The 14,811-nt window shown below is 52.6% G+C and overlaps 2 protein-coding genes across 19 annotated transcripts in view; both read right to left on the bottom strand.

The window, feature by feature from the left end:
* Window positions 1-56: 56 nt before the first annotated feature.
* On the bottom strand, window positions 57-6,186 carry TMEM120A (transmembrane protein 120A). Its single transcript, XM_036112519.2, has 12 exons — window positions 5,997-6,186; window positions 4,209-4,327; window positions 3,860-3,976; window positions 1,932-1,991; window positions 1,625-1,720; window positions 1,459-1,548; window positions 1,214-1,279; window positions 1,037-1,098; window positions 841-933; window positions 662-726; window positions 489-557; window positions 57-406 (listed from the first exon to the last, which is right to left on the bottom strand). The coding sequence occupies exons 1-12, from the start codon at window positions 6,075-6,077 to the stop codon at window positions 293-295; spliced, it is 1,032 nt and encodes a 343-aa protein (XP_035968412.1). The 5' UTR covers window positions 6,078-6,186; the 3' UTR covers window positions 57-292.
* Window positions 6,187-7,521: 1,335 nt separating this feature from the next.
* The window catches only part of STYXL1 (serine/threonine/tyrosine interacting like 1), a 61,710-nt gene continuing 54,420 nt past the window's right edge, over window positions 7,522-14,811 (bottom strand). For 13 of the 18 annotated variants that reach the window (XM_078074446.1, XM_078074459.1, XM_078074458.1 and 10 more), the window contains one exon: window positions 7,522-7,781. In XM_078074446.1, coding sequence (XP_077930572.1) covers window positions 7,589-7,781 — 193 coding nt within the window. In that variant the 3' untranslated portion in view covers window positions 7,522-7,588. Of the gene's footprint in view, window positions 7,782-8,588; window positions 8,627-14,811 lie in introns of all 18 variants that reach the window. The other 5 variants (XR_013448714.1, XR_013448716.1, XM_078074463.1 and 2 more) reach the window with 4 other exon arrangements.

Here is a 14,811-nt window from a genome sequence, read left to right as displayed (position 1 = left end):
GGTGGCGCCGAGGCCCGCGCCTGACCCTTTGGAGAGCACACACCTCAAGCCACCTCTCTGCCACTCTTCCTTTATTCAGGCTGCTGGCCCCCAGCTCCCTGCAGGCCCGGAGCTCAGGCCCAGTCCTCTCCAGCGTCGCCTTCGGGGCCCACAGAGCCCACAAAACTCCAGGGAGAGCAGAAGGGACCCTCCCAGATGAGGGAAGCCCCCTACCCTCTCAAAGGGGACAGAAGCCCCTGCCAGGCCAGAGGGGCCATAGGGAGCTGGGTGGGCATGGCGGGCAGGCCCAGACTCATTCTTTCTTGCTCCCATGTCTTTGACTGTGGAATTTCTGGTGCACAACCCGCAGGGTGGTGAAGAAGTTGCCAAGGAATAGGAGGAGGAAGGGGAAGCCACACATGAGCACCTGGGGGGAGAAGCGGGGTCAGGACTGGGCCGGGCGCTGGCCCTCGCAGTGTCCTTCCTCCTCCCCGGGTCCCCGGGCTCACCTGCCACTCCTTGCACTCGGGGTCCCGGGCCAGGCTGAACAAGGTCAGCGCGTTAAAAAGCTGCCAGAACTGGGGGGGATGGAGGGTTTCAAACAGAAGCCGGTCCCCACGAGGGCCCACAGCCAGAACCCGGGATGCCTGGCCAGACACACCGGGGGGCAGAGACAACTTACGTGTCCAAAGAAAAGAAAGGGCAGCAGAAAGGTGAGGCCCCGCCACATCCAGGACTGGAAGCCCTCTGCAGGGAGAAGCGGGGGGGGACACGGTCTCTCAGCCCCACAGAGTCGGGAAAGGACGGGCCCTTCCCGGCCCCCGTCAGGATTCCCGAGAGAGGAGGCCGTGCCCGGCTCACCCACAGTGAGGTCCATGGTGTGCCTCTCGCCCAAGGCCCGCAGGCGGTACAGACAGCCGCTTTGGTAGTAATACTGCAGGAACTGCACGAAGCCTGGGGGTGGGGGGCAGCGGAACTGGGCTGGAGCTCACAGTCCTTGGCACCCCCTCCCCGTGGGGGGGCTCCCGAGCGGAGCAGGGCCCTCTGAGACACTCACTCTGGTACATGGAGAAGGACAGGAACTGGTTCCGGAACTTCTGGTACATGAGACCGTCAGGCCTAAGGCAGAAAGCAGCGGGAAGGGGAGGGAGCTCAGGGACACCCTCTCTCTCTGCCCCGTGCTCCCCTGCACCCCCCACCCCCCAGGCCCTGGGAGCCAAGTCTGGCCACTCACCATGTCAGCATGACTCCCGACAAGAAGGTGGACACGTAATGATGGAAAACCCACCAGCCTTTGATCCTGTATGGGGAAGCCGCTGTCACTCCTGTCCCCTCGGCCCCGAGGATTGATGCACGGGGACGGGGAGCCAGGCTGCGGTGGCAGGAAGCCAGTACCCCGATCCCGGGCCTGCTCCTCCGGGACCCACGGCCCCCGCGCCCCTGGGTCGCTCCAGTGCCCCCCCCGCCCCGGGAGCCCACCGGGAGCCGTTGTTGATGAGAATGCTCTCTCGGATGGTCAGCGTGCAGTAGTACCAGACCAGCAGGAAGTTGAAGGCGGCGTCCGTCACCCTGCGGAGGGCACAGAGGATGTGGGTGCCGGCGCCCACACGGAGCGGGGCGCGGCCCTGGGCAGCGGGACACCCACCTGGAGTTGAGGAGGAAGCGGCAGGTGAAGGAGATGAGGATGAGGATGATGGTGAGGTAGAGCTTGAACTTCTCATACTCGTCCTTGTAGGCAAACCTGGGTGGGCACACACTCGTGGCACAGGCTGGGGTGCCGGCAGGGCCCACCCTCGCCTCGGCCCGGAGGGAGGCTCCTGCTCCGGACGTGCTTCCGCAGGCGGCTCGGGGCCGGGACTCCGGGGGGCTGAGCCCGGGAAGCGGGGGCAGAACGGAAAGGACCCGGGAGGGTGGAGAGCAGGGTTGGGACCCAGCCCACGACAGCGAATTACTTAGCCTGCTTGCTCAGGAGTGTCACGTTGACATTGCCCAGAACCAGGCTCAGGTACAACCTAGGGGAGGGGGACACCAGGTAAAGAGAGGCCCCCAGGGAGAGGAAAGCCGTGGCACAGAGCCGGGGACCCCCCGGCTTCCCACGGCAGCGGCTTAGGGTTCTGACCCGGGGGGTGATGCACACCAGCTCCCCAGGAAGGAACCACTGGGGCGCAGCCTTTCTGCCTGCTCCCGGGTAAACCAACATCCCCTCCCTCGCCTCCCCCCTCCCAGGGTCCCCCCCTTAGGGCCTCCAGGGTATCCCCTGGGAGCCATGCCCACAGCTCCTATTGTCCCTGTGGGCCTTGGGCAGGACTCAGTGCCTGTGTGCATGCCCACCCGTCACCGACCCCCTCCCCGGGTTCCCGCTACCTCCGAGACCCTTCGGCCCTGAGTCTGCCGCAGCACCCGCACCACGGCCACACCAGGCCCCTCCCAGCCAGGAAGGGCTCCCTCAGCTCAGAAACCCCTCGCACTCCGACCCGAGTGCCCAGCCTCCCAAGCCGGTTTCAACAGGCAGACCCTGGCCTCACTGAGGCTTCCAGGCCCCCGAGCCCGGTCTCCTTTCCCAAGCCAGCTGAGTCCCAGGCCCCCCTTCCACGACAGCCCCTTGTCAACCCCACCACCCCCGGCCTCTTGCCGCCGTCACTCCCGCCGACGGAGCCTGTCTGGCCCTCCTCTGCCAGACGAACCCCAAGAGGGGACCAAGTCCCACGTGTGCAGGACGCAGCACACCCACACACGAGCTCCTGCTCACGCTCGGGCCGTTGGGCCCAGGCTCAGAGTGGTTAAGGGACTTGCCAGGGACTTGCGAAGACGCGCTGGAGTGCAGCGGGCACTGGACTGGGCCGCCTCTCAGCACCGCCACCGGCTCCCTACGCCATCCCTGCGGAGGCCCTGTCAAACCCTCCCCCTGGCTGACATCTCCGGGGGCCCCTCCTCACCGGCTCTAAACACCCTCCCATCGCAAGTGAGAAGGGCCCGCGCCCCGCCCTTCCCACCTCCCCAGTGGTTTCCCTTTGCTGGGTCTGTGCTCCAAGGGCCCGCGCTCTCGGCAGGGAGACGTGCTCCAGTCTTCCCTGGGTACCAAGTAACACGGACCCCTGGGCACAAGCCTCCCCCCGCCCCCACGCGCGCGAGTTCCACTCGCTGGTTTCGCCTTCTGCTCCCAGCCAAGCTTTTGAAGAGCTGCCTACACTCGCCTGTCCCCCCATCAGCCACCTCCACCTCCACCAACCTGCAGAGCGCTCCTCTCCCCGACTCCCTGACTCCGGCAGACACCGCCCCTTCTGTGTGGCTCCTGACCACCCCCACCACCGGGCTGTCTGGTCTGAGGCTATCAGCTGCTCCTTCCCCCCACCCCGTCGCCCTCTGGGACATGCTCCTTTCCAGCCGTCTTGCTGCCCCAGGCCTCCGCTGGATGATTTTTACTCACCCTAGGGTTGTGCTCTGGCCCCTGCCATCCCCCTCGGTGACCGTGGCTGGCCTAAGGGTCGCTCTGCCCAGCCTACTGGGCCCGAGGCCAGCTCCGAAACCTGGCTTCGCCTCTGGTCTCATCACCACCCCCCACCCTGAGCTCTGGCCACTCGCGCCATTTCCACCCTCCCGTGCCTGCCAGGCTCCCTCCTTGATCCTCTACGCTTTCCCTGACCTCCAAGCTGGGCGAGGAGCCCCTCACTGTGCTCCTCCATTCCCTGTCCTTCCGCCACAAAACACCCATCTCCGTGAGCTGTCACCATCGCTTGAGTTGTCCCCCCAGCCTGACTGCTCAGCCCACAGTGGGTCCAGGCACCATCTGCTGGCCAAGTGACCAAGCAGAGGAGACCACGCTTCAGGCCACTCTCCCAGGGGCGTCTAGGAACTGAGCTTGGGGGAGGGGGGGTCTCACCCATTCTTCTTGGGCAAATAGGCCTCCATATCGAAGAAGAGGCCCTGGCGCTCCTTGATCTGGTTCTCCAGCTCCTGGGCAGCCTCCTTGGCCCCCGACTGAAGGGAGGGTTTGCATCTGTAGGTGGGCCCACGGAAGCCAGAGTCAGAGCAGCCCCCCCCCCAGTATCACACCTGACACCTGTGGGGCAGGAAGCGAACATGGCCCAGCAGGCGGAGAAGCCACGCCCTGGGACACTCAAGGGTGAGTGCCTGCTCTCCCCCCACCCCAGATCTGACCCCCAGCCCTAGGCCCGGGGGTATTGGAGGCTTGGGGGAATCAAGGACGGGGCGGGGGGGGGGGTCCTAACTTCTTTAGGACAAGAGCCAGTTCCTGGAGCCGCTTCTTCTGCCGCGTGATGGCGCTGGTACAACCGCTCTGCAGCTTGGTCAGCTCCTCCAGCTTCAGGCGGTAGAGCCGGTGGGTGTCCTGGGGCAGCGGGCGGGGGGCCAGAGTGAGACCAGAGTGAGCCGGAGCCTGCTGGGCAGAAGGCGGGGCACGCACTCCCCCCGGGCTCTTTGGGAGGGTCTGAGCAGGAAAGGACGCAGCCAGCCGAGGGACTCCCTGAGGTTGCCCTCTCCCCCATGCAGGCCAGGGGATGGGGCTCCCCCTGCAAGCCCAGAAACAGCACCCCTGTCCCAGAAGCAGACTAGGTCCCAGAGGCTTTGTTTCATCTCAGCCCACCTACTAGCGGGCCCCGCCCAGCTCTGTGCCACCCTGAGTTCGGATTCCAGGCACAAGGGTCTACCTTCGGGACCAGTCAGGTGCCTTCAGGCAGCCACTCTGGTTCTCTGCGATCCTCCTGCCTACCCAGGCTGCTAGTGCAGAGGGAGCTGGGGCTGTCCAAGCAGCCTGCCGCTCTGGCCTTCCCAGCATCTGCCTCCCAGGTTAAAGGTCATCAGGCTTCAGCCCTTAGAATTCCTGCCTTTAAGACCAGTCCTTTTACCCCTCCCCCAGCACCTTTGGCCCAAAGCCTCCCAGAGCACTTTGCCCTGGTGGGTGAGTTTCCAGAAAAGCAGCCTGGAGACAACAAAGGGCAGCGTGAGGAAGGTCAGGAAGGGCTGGCCAGGCTGGGAAAGTAGGTCTGCCCTGCTCAGGACTGGCAGGGGCACGAGCGGCGGCAGCGTTAGCCTGGCCAGGGAGCGGCAAGGCTTCAGTGCAGACAGGAAGGGGCTGGAACCAGTCCAGGAGAGACAAAGGCATGACCGAATACACAGCTAGCCCAGGCTCTACCCTTTCCAGGTCTTGTTTCTCGTGCCTTAAAGGGGCCACCACACCCCTTCAAAACCCAACATGAGCCACATCTGTCTACCCCTACCAACCACTTTCTCCTGACGGAGACCAGCAGCCTTCTCCCCTGCTGGCCTCCCCACAGAACGGCACAATGGTCCACACAAGCCAGATCCCCACGACTCCTCCCAGGGCTCGCCAGGGGTATCAGAGAGGTTCCAAGCCCGTCCGGGCCCATGAGGTCCCTGCAGGGTCTGGCCCACCCGCTCCTCCCCTCCCTCTCCTTCCAGCAGCCACATAACCCTGCCTCCGTGGGCGCTGTCCTTCAGCCTGCACGGGGCCCCGCCCCCATCCAGGCACTTCACCTGAACACCACCTCCCCTGGCTGGGCCGGGCCGCTGCCCTCGCCGCACTCAGCCCAGCCCCCCTGCGCTGCCCTAGAGCCACGCCGGCGCCCACGGCATGTTTGCTGAGTGACTGACCCAAGGTTGGGCCCGGCCGGCTTTGACTCAGGGGACCACTCTCCTGGTGGCCATGCCCCTGGCGGCAGCGTTAGCCTGGTAGGGGTCGGGGCCTGAAGGAGGCCCCCCTCGCAGAAGGCCCCAGGTCCGCCAGACTCAGTGCGTTTCCGCCAGGGTCGCAGCGGCCGCGCGGACGATGGGGGCTGCCGCCGGACACTCATTTGAGGCCGAGGGGAGGGTCCAGCCAGGACCACCAGGACCCGGGGCCTCGCCACCCTCCGGAGCGACGCTGGGGTCCCCGACCCTTGACCCAGAACCCCCCACTGCTGACCCACGGCTGCCCGACCCTTGACCTCGAGCCAGAGAGACGTGGCTCAGGGTCAATGGGCGCCCGCACTGGCACTCACCTGGATGGTCTGGAAGTCCTGCTGCAGCTCCTCCCAGTCCCGCAGGCAGTCCCCCAGCGGGCCCGGGGCCGGGGGATGCATGGCTGCCGGGGCCACGCGCCGGACAAGCCGAGTCAAGGACCGCGCCGCAACCCCGGCCCGCCCGAGGGGCCTCCGCCGCCTCCGCCGCCGCCCCCGTCCGCTTCCGGGCTCGCGCCGCCGCCACCACCAATGGGAAAAGGCCTGGAACGGCTAGCGCGCTAGCCCCGCCCCCCGCCTGAGCCAATCCGGGCCCGGGGCGGGGCCGGGGCGGGGCCAAGCGCAGCAGGGGCGCTCTCCCCACCACGCTCGGCGGGCCTGGGGCTGGCGCGGCGGTGGTTGCCGACTCGGGGCTCGGCGGGTCGTGCCGACCGCGTGGTGTGGCCCACAGAGCTCTGGCCCGTCATGCTGGTAGTAAACCGAGGCCCACGGACGTGACCCCTGCCTCGAACACTCTCGTCCTTGGGAAAGCTGCGCCTCTGCCCGGAGAGGATTCTGAGCCTCTTTTCTCGGCTGGATTTTTACAGCGGCCACCTTCCTACTGTCTCCCTGCCTCCAGGCTCACCGCTACTGTTCTTTCAGAGCCACCAGCCTGCGGTCCTAATGCACCAGCCTAATCCCCACCATGTCCCTGACGGAAACTTACCAGTGGCTCTGCCCTTCCCACCAGGTCCCTAACCCACAGAGCCATCGCTTGCAGCCTTCCCAATCTCTGTTCCAGCTCCTATCCTAACTGATCCCAAGCCTGCGCTGACCGGAAAGCCCTTATCCGTAGACCAAAACCCCACTCCTTGAGGGCTTGAGCTTCCTTTGGGAGGAGGGGGAATCCACCCTCCTGCAGAGAGTCCTGGGAGGTGAGATGGCTTTCACCTCTCTGTCCCTCCCTGGCTGCACGCAGGTGGCAGGGAGTGTCTGCTGAATGACATGGACATCCCAAATTCCCTGTCCATCTTCTGCCCTCTCCTGACTGGTGCTGTGGGTGCAGCCAGCACTAGGAAGTACATTCTGAAGAAAAGTCCCTTTAAGACCTGAGGAATTTCTAGAAACATGGGTGTAGTAGATAGGAGGGGTGGAAATCTCTTTGGGGAACCCAGCCAGGAGGAATGGGGAGCAAGAAAAGGAAATCTGAACAAGTCATCAACGGGCAGAGTGGTGGGAGTGCTGGGACCCGGGATGAGACAGGGTGTACTTGTGCCAGGAGCCTGGCACCTGGGCCAACCCTGGGCCTGGCAGATCTCCACCCATGGGGGCACTGTGACACCCTGTGGACCAACACAAGGCAGGGGGAACCCTTGGAGCTCCTCCAAGCCAGCCTCCAAAGGGTCCAGGTCATTGGGGGTATGTGGGATAGCTGCTCAGGAGCCAGATGCTCTTCCAGAGGCAGCCTCAGAAGAGCAGTGGGGGTGGGCCAGGAAAACCCAGGGATGGGGGCTCTCGCTGAGTCTCAGCAGAGTACGCCTGCTCTGGGGCGTGAACGAGGAGCCTGAGAAGAACCACTGCAAGAGGCTGACACAAGACTCCAGGCAGCAAAGGCTTTCTCTTTCCACACCAACCTGGTTACACAGCCTGGCCCACTACCCACAAGAGGCCCCCAAGCGAAGTTCTTCAGGACCCATAGCTGGACCACAGAGAAGATCAGTAGAGTGGATCCCAGATGTCTGTGACAGAGTCTCCGAGGATGACCTTCTCCCACTCCGACAGCTGAGCCACCAAGCCCCGATTGGGATGCACGTTGTTTTTGCACTTCTTGACATAGGCCCAGGACTTCTGTCAATGCAAGGAGAGAAAGCAGACTTCAGGGTTGGACTGGGGCCAGCTCAGGAGGGACAGGAGGCACCTGCCCATGGGCCAGCAACATGGCTTAATGGCTAGACATAGAAACAGCAGCAGCCCAAGGTTAATACATCAGGGCAAGGAGTCATAGGAACTGGCTCTGTTCTGAGCAAGCTCCTCTGCTGCTAGATATGGAGACAGAGATCATTCTTTCAGATGGCCCCTGTGAAGGTTCAGACAACATGGGTGAAAACTCCTGTGGGCAGGAGAGCACCATGCCCATGCCTGTCACACAATGCAACCTCAACAAAGGTTTGCATTGTGAACAGAAAAATTCATGGAAAGGGGAAGAGAACTATGGGGGAAATTCTCCAAAGGGAAACCGAAGCCACTTTCTTTCAGGTGTCCACCTTAAAACGCAGGAGGGAAAAGGACAAGCTGGTCTCCGTCTGGATGGAGGACAGAGGAAAAAGGAAAAGGCCAAACTAGGAAGAGAAGAAATGCATCCCAACCTAATAAAGACCATATATGACAAGCCCAAGAGTAACATCATACTCAGTGGTGAAAGACTGAAAGCTTTTCCTCTAAGATCAGGAACAAGAGAAGGATGCTAACTTTCATCACTTCTATTCAACATTGTACTAGAAGTCCTAACCAGAACAAAAAAGGGAGGGAAGGAGGGAAGGAGGGAAGGAGGGAAGGAGGAAGGAGGAAGGAGGAAGGGAAGGGAAGGGAAGGAAAGGAAAGGAAAAGGAAAGGAGGGAAAAGAAAGAGGCATCCAAACTGGAGAAGTAAAATTACCTCTGTTTGCAGATGACATGGTTTCATGTGTAGAAAACCTTAAAGATTATACCAAAAAAATCTGTCAGAATAAATGAATTTAGCAATGTTGCCACATTACAAAATCAACACTCAAAATCAGCTGCATATCTATACACTAACGATGAACAATCTGAAAAGTAAATTAAGAACACAATTCCATTTACAATAGCATCAATACTTAGGAATAAACTTAACCAAGGAGGTAAAAGACCTGTACCGTGAAAATTATGAAACATGGCTGAAAGAAACTTAAAAAGATACAAATAAATGGAAAGACAACCTATGCACATGGATAGGAAGACTTGATACTATTAGGATGTCACTACTACTCAAAGTATCTATAGATTTAATGCAATCTCTACTAAATCCCAACAGCATTTCTCGCAGAAATTGAAAAACCAATCCTAAAATTCATATGGAATCTCAAGGGACCCCCAAATAGACAAACAATCTTGAAAAAAGAGAACAGCACTGGAATTCTCATACTTCCTGATTTCAAATCTCTGAAGTTATTATAAAACTACAGTGATCAAAAAGTGTGGTACTGGCATAAAGACAGACATTTAGAACAAAGGAACAGGAGAGACAGCCCAGAAATAAGCCCTTGCATATATGGCCAAATGGCTTCAACAAGAGTGTCAAAACCATTCAAAGGAGAAAGGACAGTCTTTTCAACAAATGGTGCTGGGAAAACTGGATATCCATATGCAAAAGAGTCAAGCTGGACCCCTACCTCACACCATGTACAAAATAAACTCAAAATGATTGAAAACCTAAATGTGAGAGCTTAAACTATAAAAATCCTAGATGAAAACATAGGAGAAATGCTTCATAACATTGGATTTGGCAATGATTTCTCTGATAAGACACCAAAAGCACAGGTGATTAAAAAATGGACAAATTGGACTACATCAAAATAACAAACTTCTATGCATCAAAAGACACGATCAACAGAGTGAAAAGGCAGCCACAGAATGGGAGGAAACATTCCAAAAATCATATATCTGATTTATATCCAGGTGTTAATATGAAGAATATAGAAAGAGCTCCTAAAACTCAACAATAGTAACAACAAAAACCCAAACAACCCAATTAAAAAACAGGCAAAGAACTTGAATAGACATTTCTCCAAAGGATAAATGAATGATCAATAAGCACATGAAAAGATTTGCTCAACATCACTAATCATTAGGGAAATGCAAATCAAAACTACAATGAGATACCACCTCACACCCATTAAGATAATTATATAAAAACAAAAACAAAAACAGAACACAACAAGCATTGGCAAGGATGTAGAGAAACTTGAACCCTTCTGCACTGTTGGTGGGAATGTAAAATGGTGCAGCCTCTATGGAAAAACAGTATGGAGATTCCTCAAAAAATTAAAAATAGAGATACCATATAATCCAGCAATTCCACTTCTGGGTATCTACCCAAAAGAACTGAAAGCAGGGTCTTGAAGAGATATTTATACACCCATATTTGTAGCAGCATTATTCACAATACCTAAAACATGGAAGCAACCCAAGTGTCCATCAATGGATGAATAGAAAAACAAACTGTGCCATACATACACAATGGAATATTATTCTATCTTTAAAAAGAAGGAAATTCTGACACACGAGACAACATGGATTTACCTTGGGGACGTTATGAGAAGTGAAATAAACCAGGCAACAAAAAGACAAATACTGTGTGATCCACTGATATGAGGTACCTAGAGTAGTTGAGATCATAGAGACAGGGAGTAGAATAGTGGCTGCACGGCCTGAGGGAGGCGAGAACAGGGAGTTAGTGTTTAATAGGCATAGAGTTTCAGATTTACAAGATGAAAAGAGTTATGGGGATGGATGATGGTGAAGGCTGTACGACACTAGAAAGTACTTAATACCACTGAACTGTACACTTTAAAAAAATGGTTAAGGGGTGCCTGGGTGGCTCAGTCGGTTAAATGTCCAACTCTTGGTTTTGGCTCGGGTCATGATCTCAGGGTCATGAGATCAAGCCCCATGTCGGGCTCCACGTTCAGTGTGGAGTCTGCTTGAGAGATTCTCTCTCCCTCTGCCCTGCCCCCCTCTTGCATGTGCTCTCTCTAAAATAAATAAAATCATTTAAAAAGTGGTTAAGATGGTAAATGTTACATTATGTGTATTCTAACACAATAAAAAGAGAGAAAAAAACTACAATGAGATGCCACCTCATACCCATTAGGATGGCTACCATTTAATAAAAAACAACAACAGAGAATACAAGTGTTGGCAAGGATGTGGAGAAACTGGAACCCTTGTGCACTGTTGGTAGGAGTGTAAAATGGTGTAACTGCCATGGAAAACAGTGGAGTGATTACTCAAAAAAGTAAAAATAGAATTACCATATGATCCAGCAATTCCACTCTGGGTATATACCCAAAATAACTGAAAGCAGGTGGCCAGTGGGTCTTGTGTTTATGGGTTCAATAGGACAGTAGCAAAACAAGATATAATTCTTAACTGGCTATCATCCCAAGGTTCAGTGCAAAAGGAGCAGACAGAAACACCTATCTTCCAGTCTTCCCCTGAGAAAGTATATTTACATACTTTTTTTTATTTTTATTTTTTTTTTAGATTTTATTTATTTATTTGACAGAGAGAGAGTTAGTGAGAGCAGGAACAGAAGCAGGGGGAGTGGGAGAGGGAGCAGGCTTCCCGCCGAGCAGGGAGCCCGATGTGGGACTCGATGTGGGGCTCAATGTGGGGCTCAATGTGGGGCTCTATCCCAGGACCCCAGGATCATGACCTGAGCCGAAGGCAGACGCTTAAAAGCTGAGCTACCCAGGCACCCCTATTTACAAACTTGTAAAGCTGCTTCCAATCAGCCTGAATCTAGGTGCAGACTGAGATCCTCCCCTTTAGGGCACTGATAGGTCTTAGCAAACCCTCAATTACTGAGAGCCACTAAGAACAAAGCAGGCTGCTTGGACAATGGGAAAGGTTTGAGAGATAACCAAGAACTAGGAAAGGGTTGAACCATAAGGTTCATTTCCTACACCAGGCCACTCCTTCAAGACTGGGAAAGGTGGCTGTTTTCCCTAATGCATAGAAACCAACAGAGTCAAGGAAAATGAAAAAACAGAGGAATACATTCTAAATGAAAGAAAAAGATAAAACCTCATAACAACCTCTTAATGAAATGGGGACAAGTGACTTACCTGATAAAGAGTTCATGTCATAACGATGCTCACCGAGGTCAGGAGAACAATGCATGAACAAAGTGAGAATTCCAACTAAGAGACAGAAAACAAAGTACCAAACAAATCACAGAGCTGAGGAATACAATAACTGAACTGAAAAAATACAATAAAAGGATTCAACCACAGACTACATGAAGTGGAAGAAAGGATCTGTGGACTCAAAGACTGTGGAGTGGAATCAAAGCAGAAAAAGAAGAAAGAAAAGAAGAGAAGAGAAGGAAGAGGAAAGAAAAGAAAAGGAAAAGAAAAAAGAAAAGAGGAAGAAAGGAAAGAGGGAAAGAAGGAAGGAAGGAAGGAGAAAACAGTGAGCATATCTTAAAGGACTTATGAGCAATATCAAGAGGATCGATGTTAACATTACAGCGGTCCCAGAAGGACAAGAAAGAGAAAGGGGCAGCCAACTTATTTGAAGAAATAACACTGCATACTTCCCTAACCTGGAAAAGGAAATAGATATCCAGAGCCCAGAGAATTCCAAAAAAGATGCACCCAAAGAGATCCACACCAAGACCTATCAAAATTAAACTGTCAAAAGTTAAAGACAAGGAGGGAATCTTAAAAGCAACAAGAGAAAAACAACTTGGTACACACAAGGGAAGCCCCATTAAACTCTCAGCAGATTTTCAGCAGAAACATTGCAGGTCAGAAGGAAGTGATGTGATATAGTCAAAGTGCTGAAAGAAAAAAACTGCCAACGAAGAATACTCTACAGAGCATAGCAGTCCTTCAGAATTGAAGGAGAGATAAAGAGTTTTCCAGGCAATCAAGAGTTGAAGAAGTTAATCACCTCTAGACCAGCTTTACAAGAAATGTTACAGGGACTTCTTTAAGCTGAAATGAAATGGCACTGATAAGTATCAGGAAAACAGGCAAGTATAAATATCACTGATAAAGTAAAATTCAGAATAATCTAATGTAAAGGTGGTAGGTTCACTTATAAATCTAGTATGAAGGTTAAAAGACAAAAATAGTACAAATAGCTGTAACTACACCTTTAATGATATAAAAGACAAAAAGATGTAAATTGTGACATCAAAACCATAATATGTGGGAGTTGGGTAGTAAAGATGCAGAGCTTTAGACTGTGTTCAAATTTAAGTTGTTATCAACTGAAGACAGACTGTTATAAGTTGTTTTATGTAAGCCTCATAGTAGCCATAGAGCAAAAACCTATAATAGATACACAAAAGATCAAGAGAAAGGAATAGCATACCACTATGGACAAATCACCAAATCACAAAGGAAGAGTGCAAGAGAAGGAAAAAAGGAATTACAAAAATAGCCAAAATACAGTTAACAAAATAGCAGTAAGTCCACACCTATCAATAATTACCTTAAATGTAAATGGACTAAATTCTCCAATCAAAAGACACAGAGTGTCTATATGCTGCTTAAGACACTCACTTCAGATGTTCGGACACACACAGACTGAAAGTGAAGGGACGGCAAAAGATACTCCATGCAAATGGAAACCAGAAGAAAGCTGGGGCTGCTATACTTATATCAGACAAAATAGACTTTAAGACAAAAGACTGTAATAAGAGACAAAAAAGGTCATTATGTAATGATAAAGGGGTCAATACAAGAGGATGTAAAATTTGTAAATATTTATGCACCCAACATGGGAGCACCTAAATATATAAAGTAAATATTAACAGACCTAAAGAGAGAAATAGACAGCAATATAATAATAGTAGGAGACTTTAATACCCCACTTTCATCAACAGATAGGTCATCCAGACAGAAAATCAATAAGGAAACACTGGCCTTAAATGACACAATAAACCAGGTGGACTTAACAGACATTTACAGAACATTCCATCCCAAAGCAGAATACCCATTCCTCTCAAGTGCACATGGAACATCCTCCAGGACAGATCACACATTAGGCCACAAAACAAATCGTAATAAATTTGAGAAGACTGGGGCGCCTGGGTGGCTCAGTCATTAAGCATCTGCCTCCGGCTCAGGTCATGATCCCAGGGTCCTGGGATCGAGTCCCACATCAGGCTCCCTGCTCAGCGGGAAGCCTGCTTCTCCCTCTCCCACTCCCCCTGCTTGTGTTCCTCCTCTCACTATCTCTGTCTCTGTCAAATAAATAAATAAAATCTTTAAAAAAATAAAAAAATAAAAAATAAATTTGAGAAGACTGAAATATTATCAAGTATCTTTTCTGACCACAATGGCATAAAACTAGAAAGCAATTATAAGAAAAAATTGGAAAATGCAAAATATATGGATACTATTGAAGAACCCATGGGTCAATGAAGAAATCAAAAATATCTTGAGGGGCGCCTGGCTGGCTCAGTTGGTGGAGCATACAACTCTTTAATCTCAGGGTTGTGGGTTCAAGCCCCACACTGGGTACAGAGATTACTTAGAAATAAAATCTAAGAAAGAAAAAATGAAAAGAAAAGAAAGGAAAAGAAAAAGAAAAAAAGGGGCTCCTGGGTGGCTCAGTCATTAAACGTCTGCCTTCGGCTCAGGTCATGATCCCAGGGTCCTGGGATAGAGCCCCGCATCAGGCTCCCTGCTCAGTGGGAAGCCTGCTTCTCCCTCTCCCACTCCCCCTGCTTGTGTTCCCTCTCTTGCTGTGTCTCTGTCAAATAAAATCTTAAAAAAAAAGAAAGAAAGAAAGAAAGAAAAAGAAAAAGAAAGCCCTAAAGTCTCCATCAAAAAAGCATTAGGACTAATGAACAAATTCAGTAAAGTTACAGGATACAAAATCAATATACAAAAATGAGGTGTGCATTAATAATGAACTATCAGAAAGAGAAATTAAGAAAACAATCCCATTTACAACTGCATCAAAAAGAATAAAATATCTAGGTATAAATTTAACCAAGGAGGTGGAAACCTGTACACTGAAAATTATAAGACATTGATAAAAGAAACTGAAGAAGACACAAATAAATAGAAAGATATTCTGTGCTCATGGATTAGAAGGATCAATATTGTTAAAATGTCCAT

Source organism: Halichoerus grypus, chromosome 6 (assembly GCF_964656455.1).
Source record: "Halichoerus grypus chromosome 6, mHalGry1.hap1.1, whole genome shotgun sequence".
Lineage (NCBI taxonomy): Eukaryota > Metazoa > Chordata > Mammalia > Carnivora > Phocidae > Halichoerus > Halichoerus grypus.
Note: the sequence above shows the minus strand (reverse complement) of the source record. Positions and strands in the feature narration are given on the sequence as shown.

Bases quoted from the DNA above. Each gene is read 5' to 3' on its own strand.
- TMEM120A (XM_036112519.2), bottom strand. From the start codon at position 6,077: ATGCATCCCCCGGCCCCGGGCCCGCTGGGGGACTGCCTGCGGGACTGG. The intron at 934-1,036 runs GTGAGTGTCTCA...CCCCACCCCCAG, and splicing joins GTCCTTCTCCATGTACCAGA to GCTTCGTGCAGTTCCTGCAG. The intron at 727-840 runs GTGAGCCGGGCA...TTCTCCCTGCAG, and splicing joins CACCATGGACCTCACTGTGG to AGGGCTTCCAGTCCTGGATG.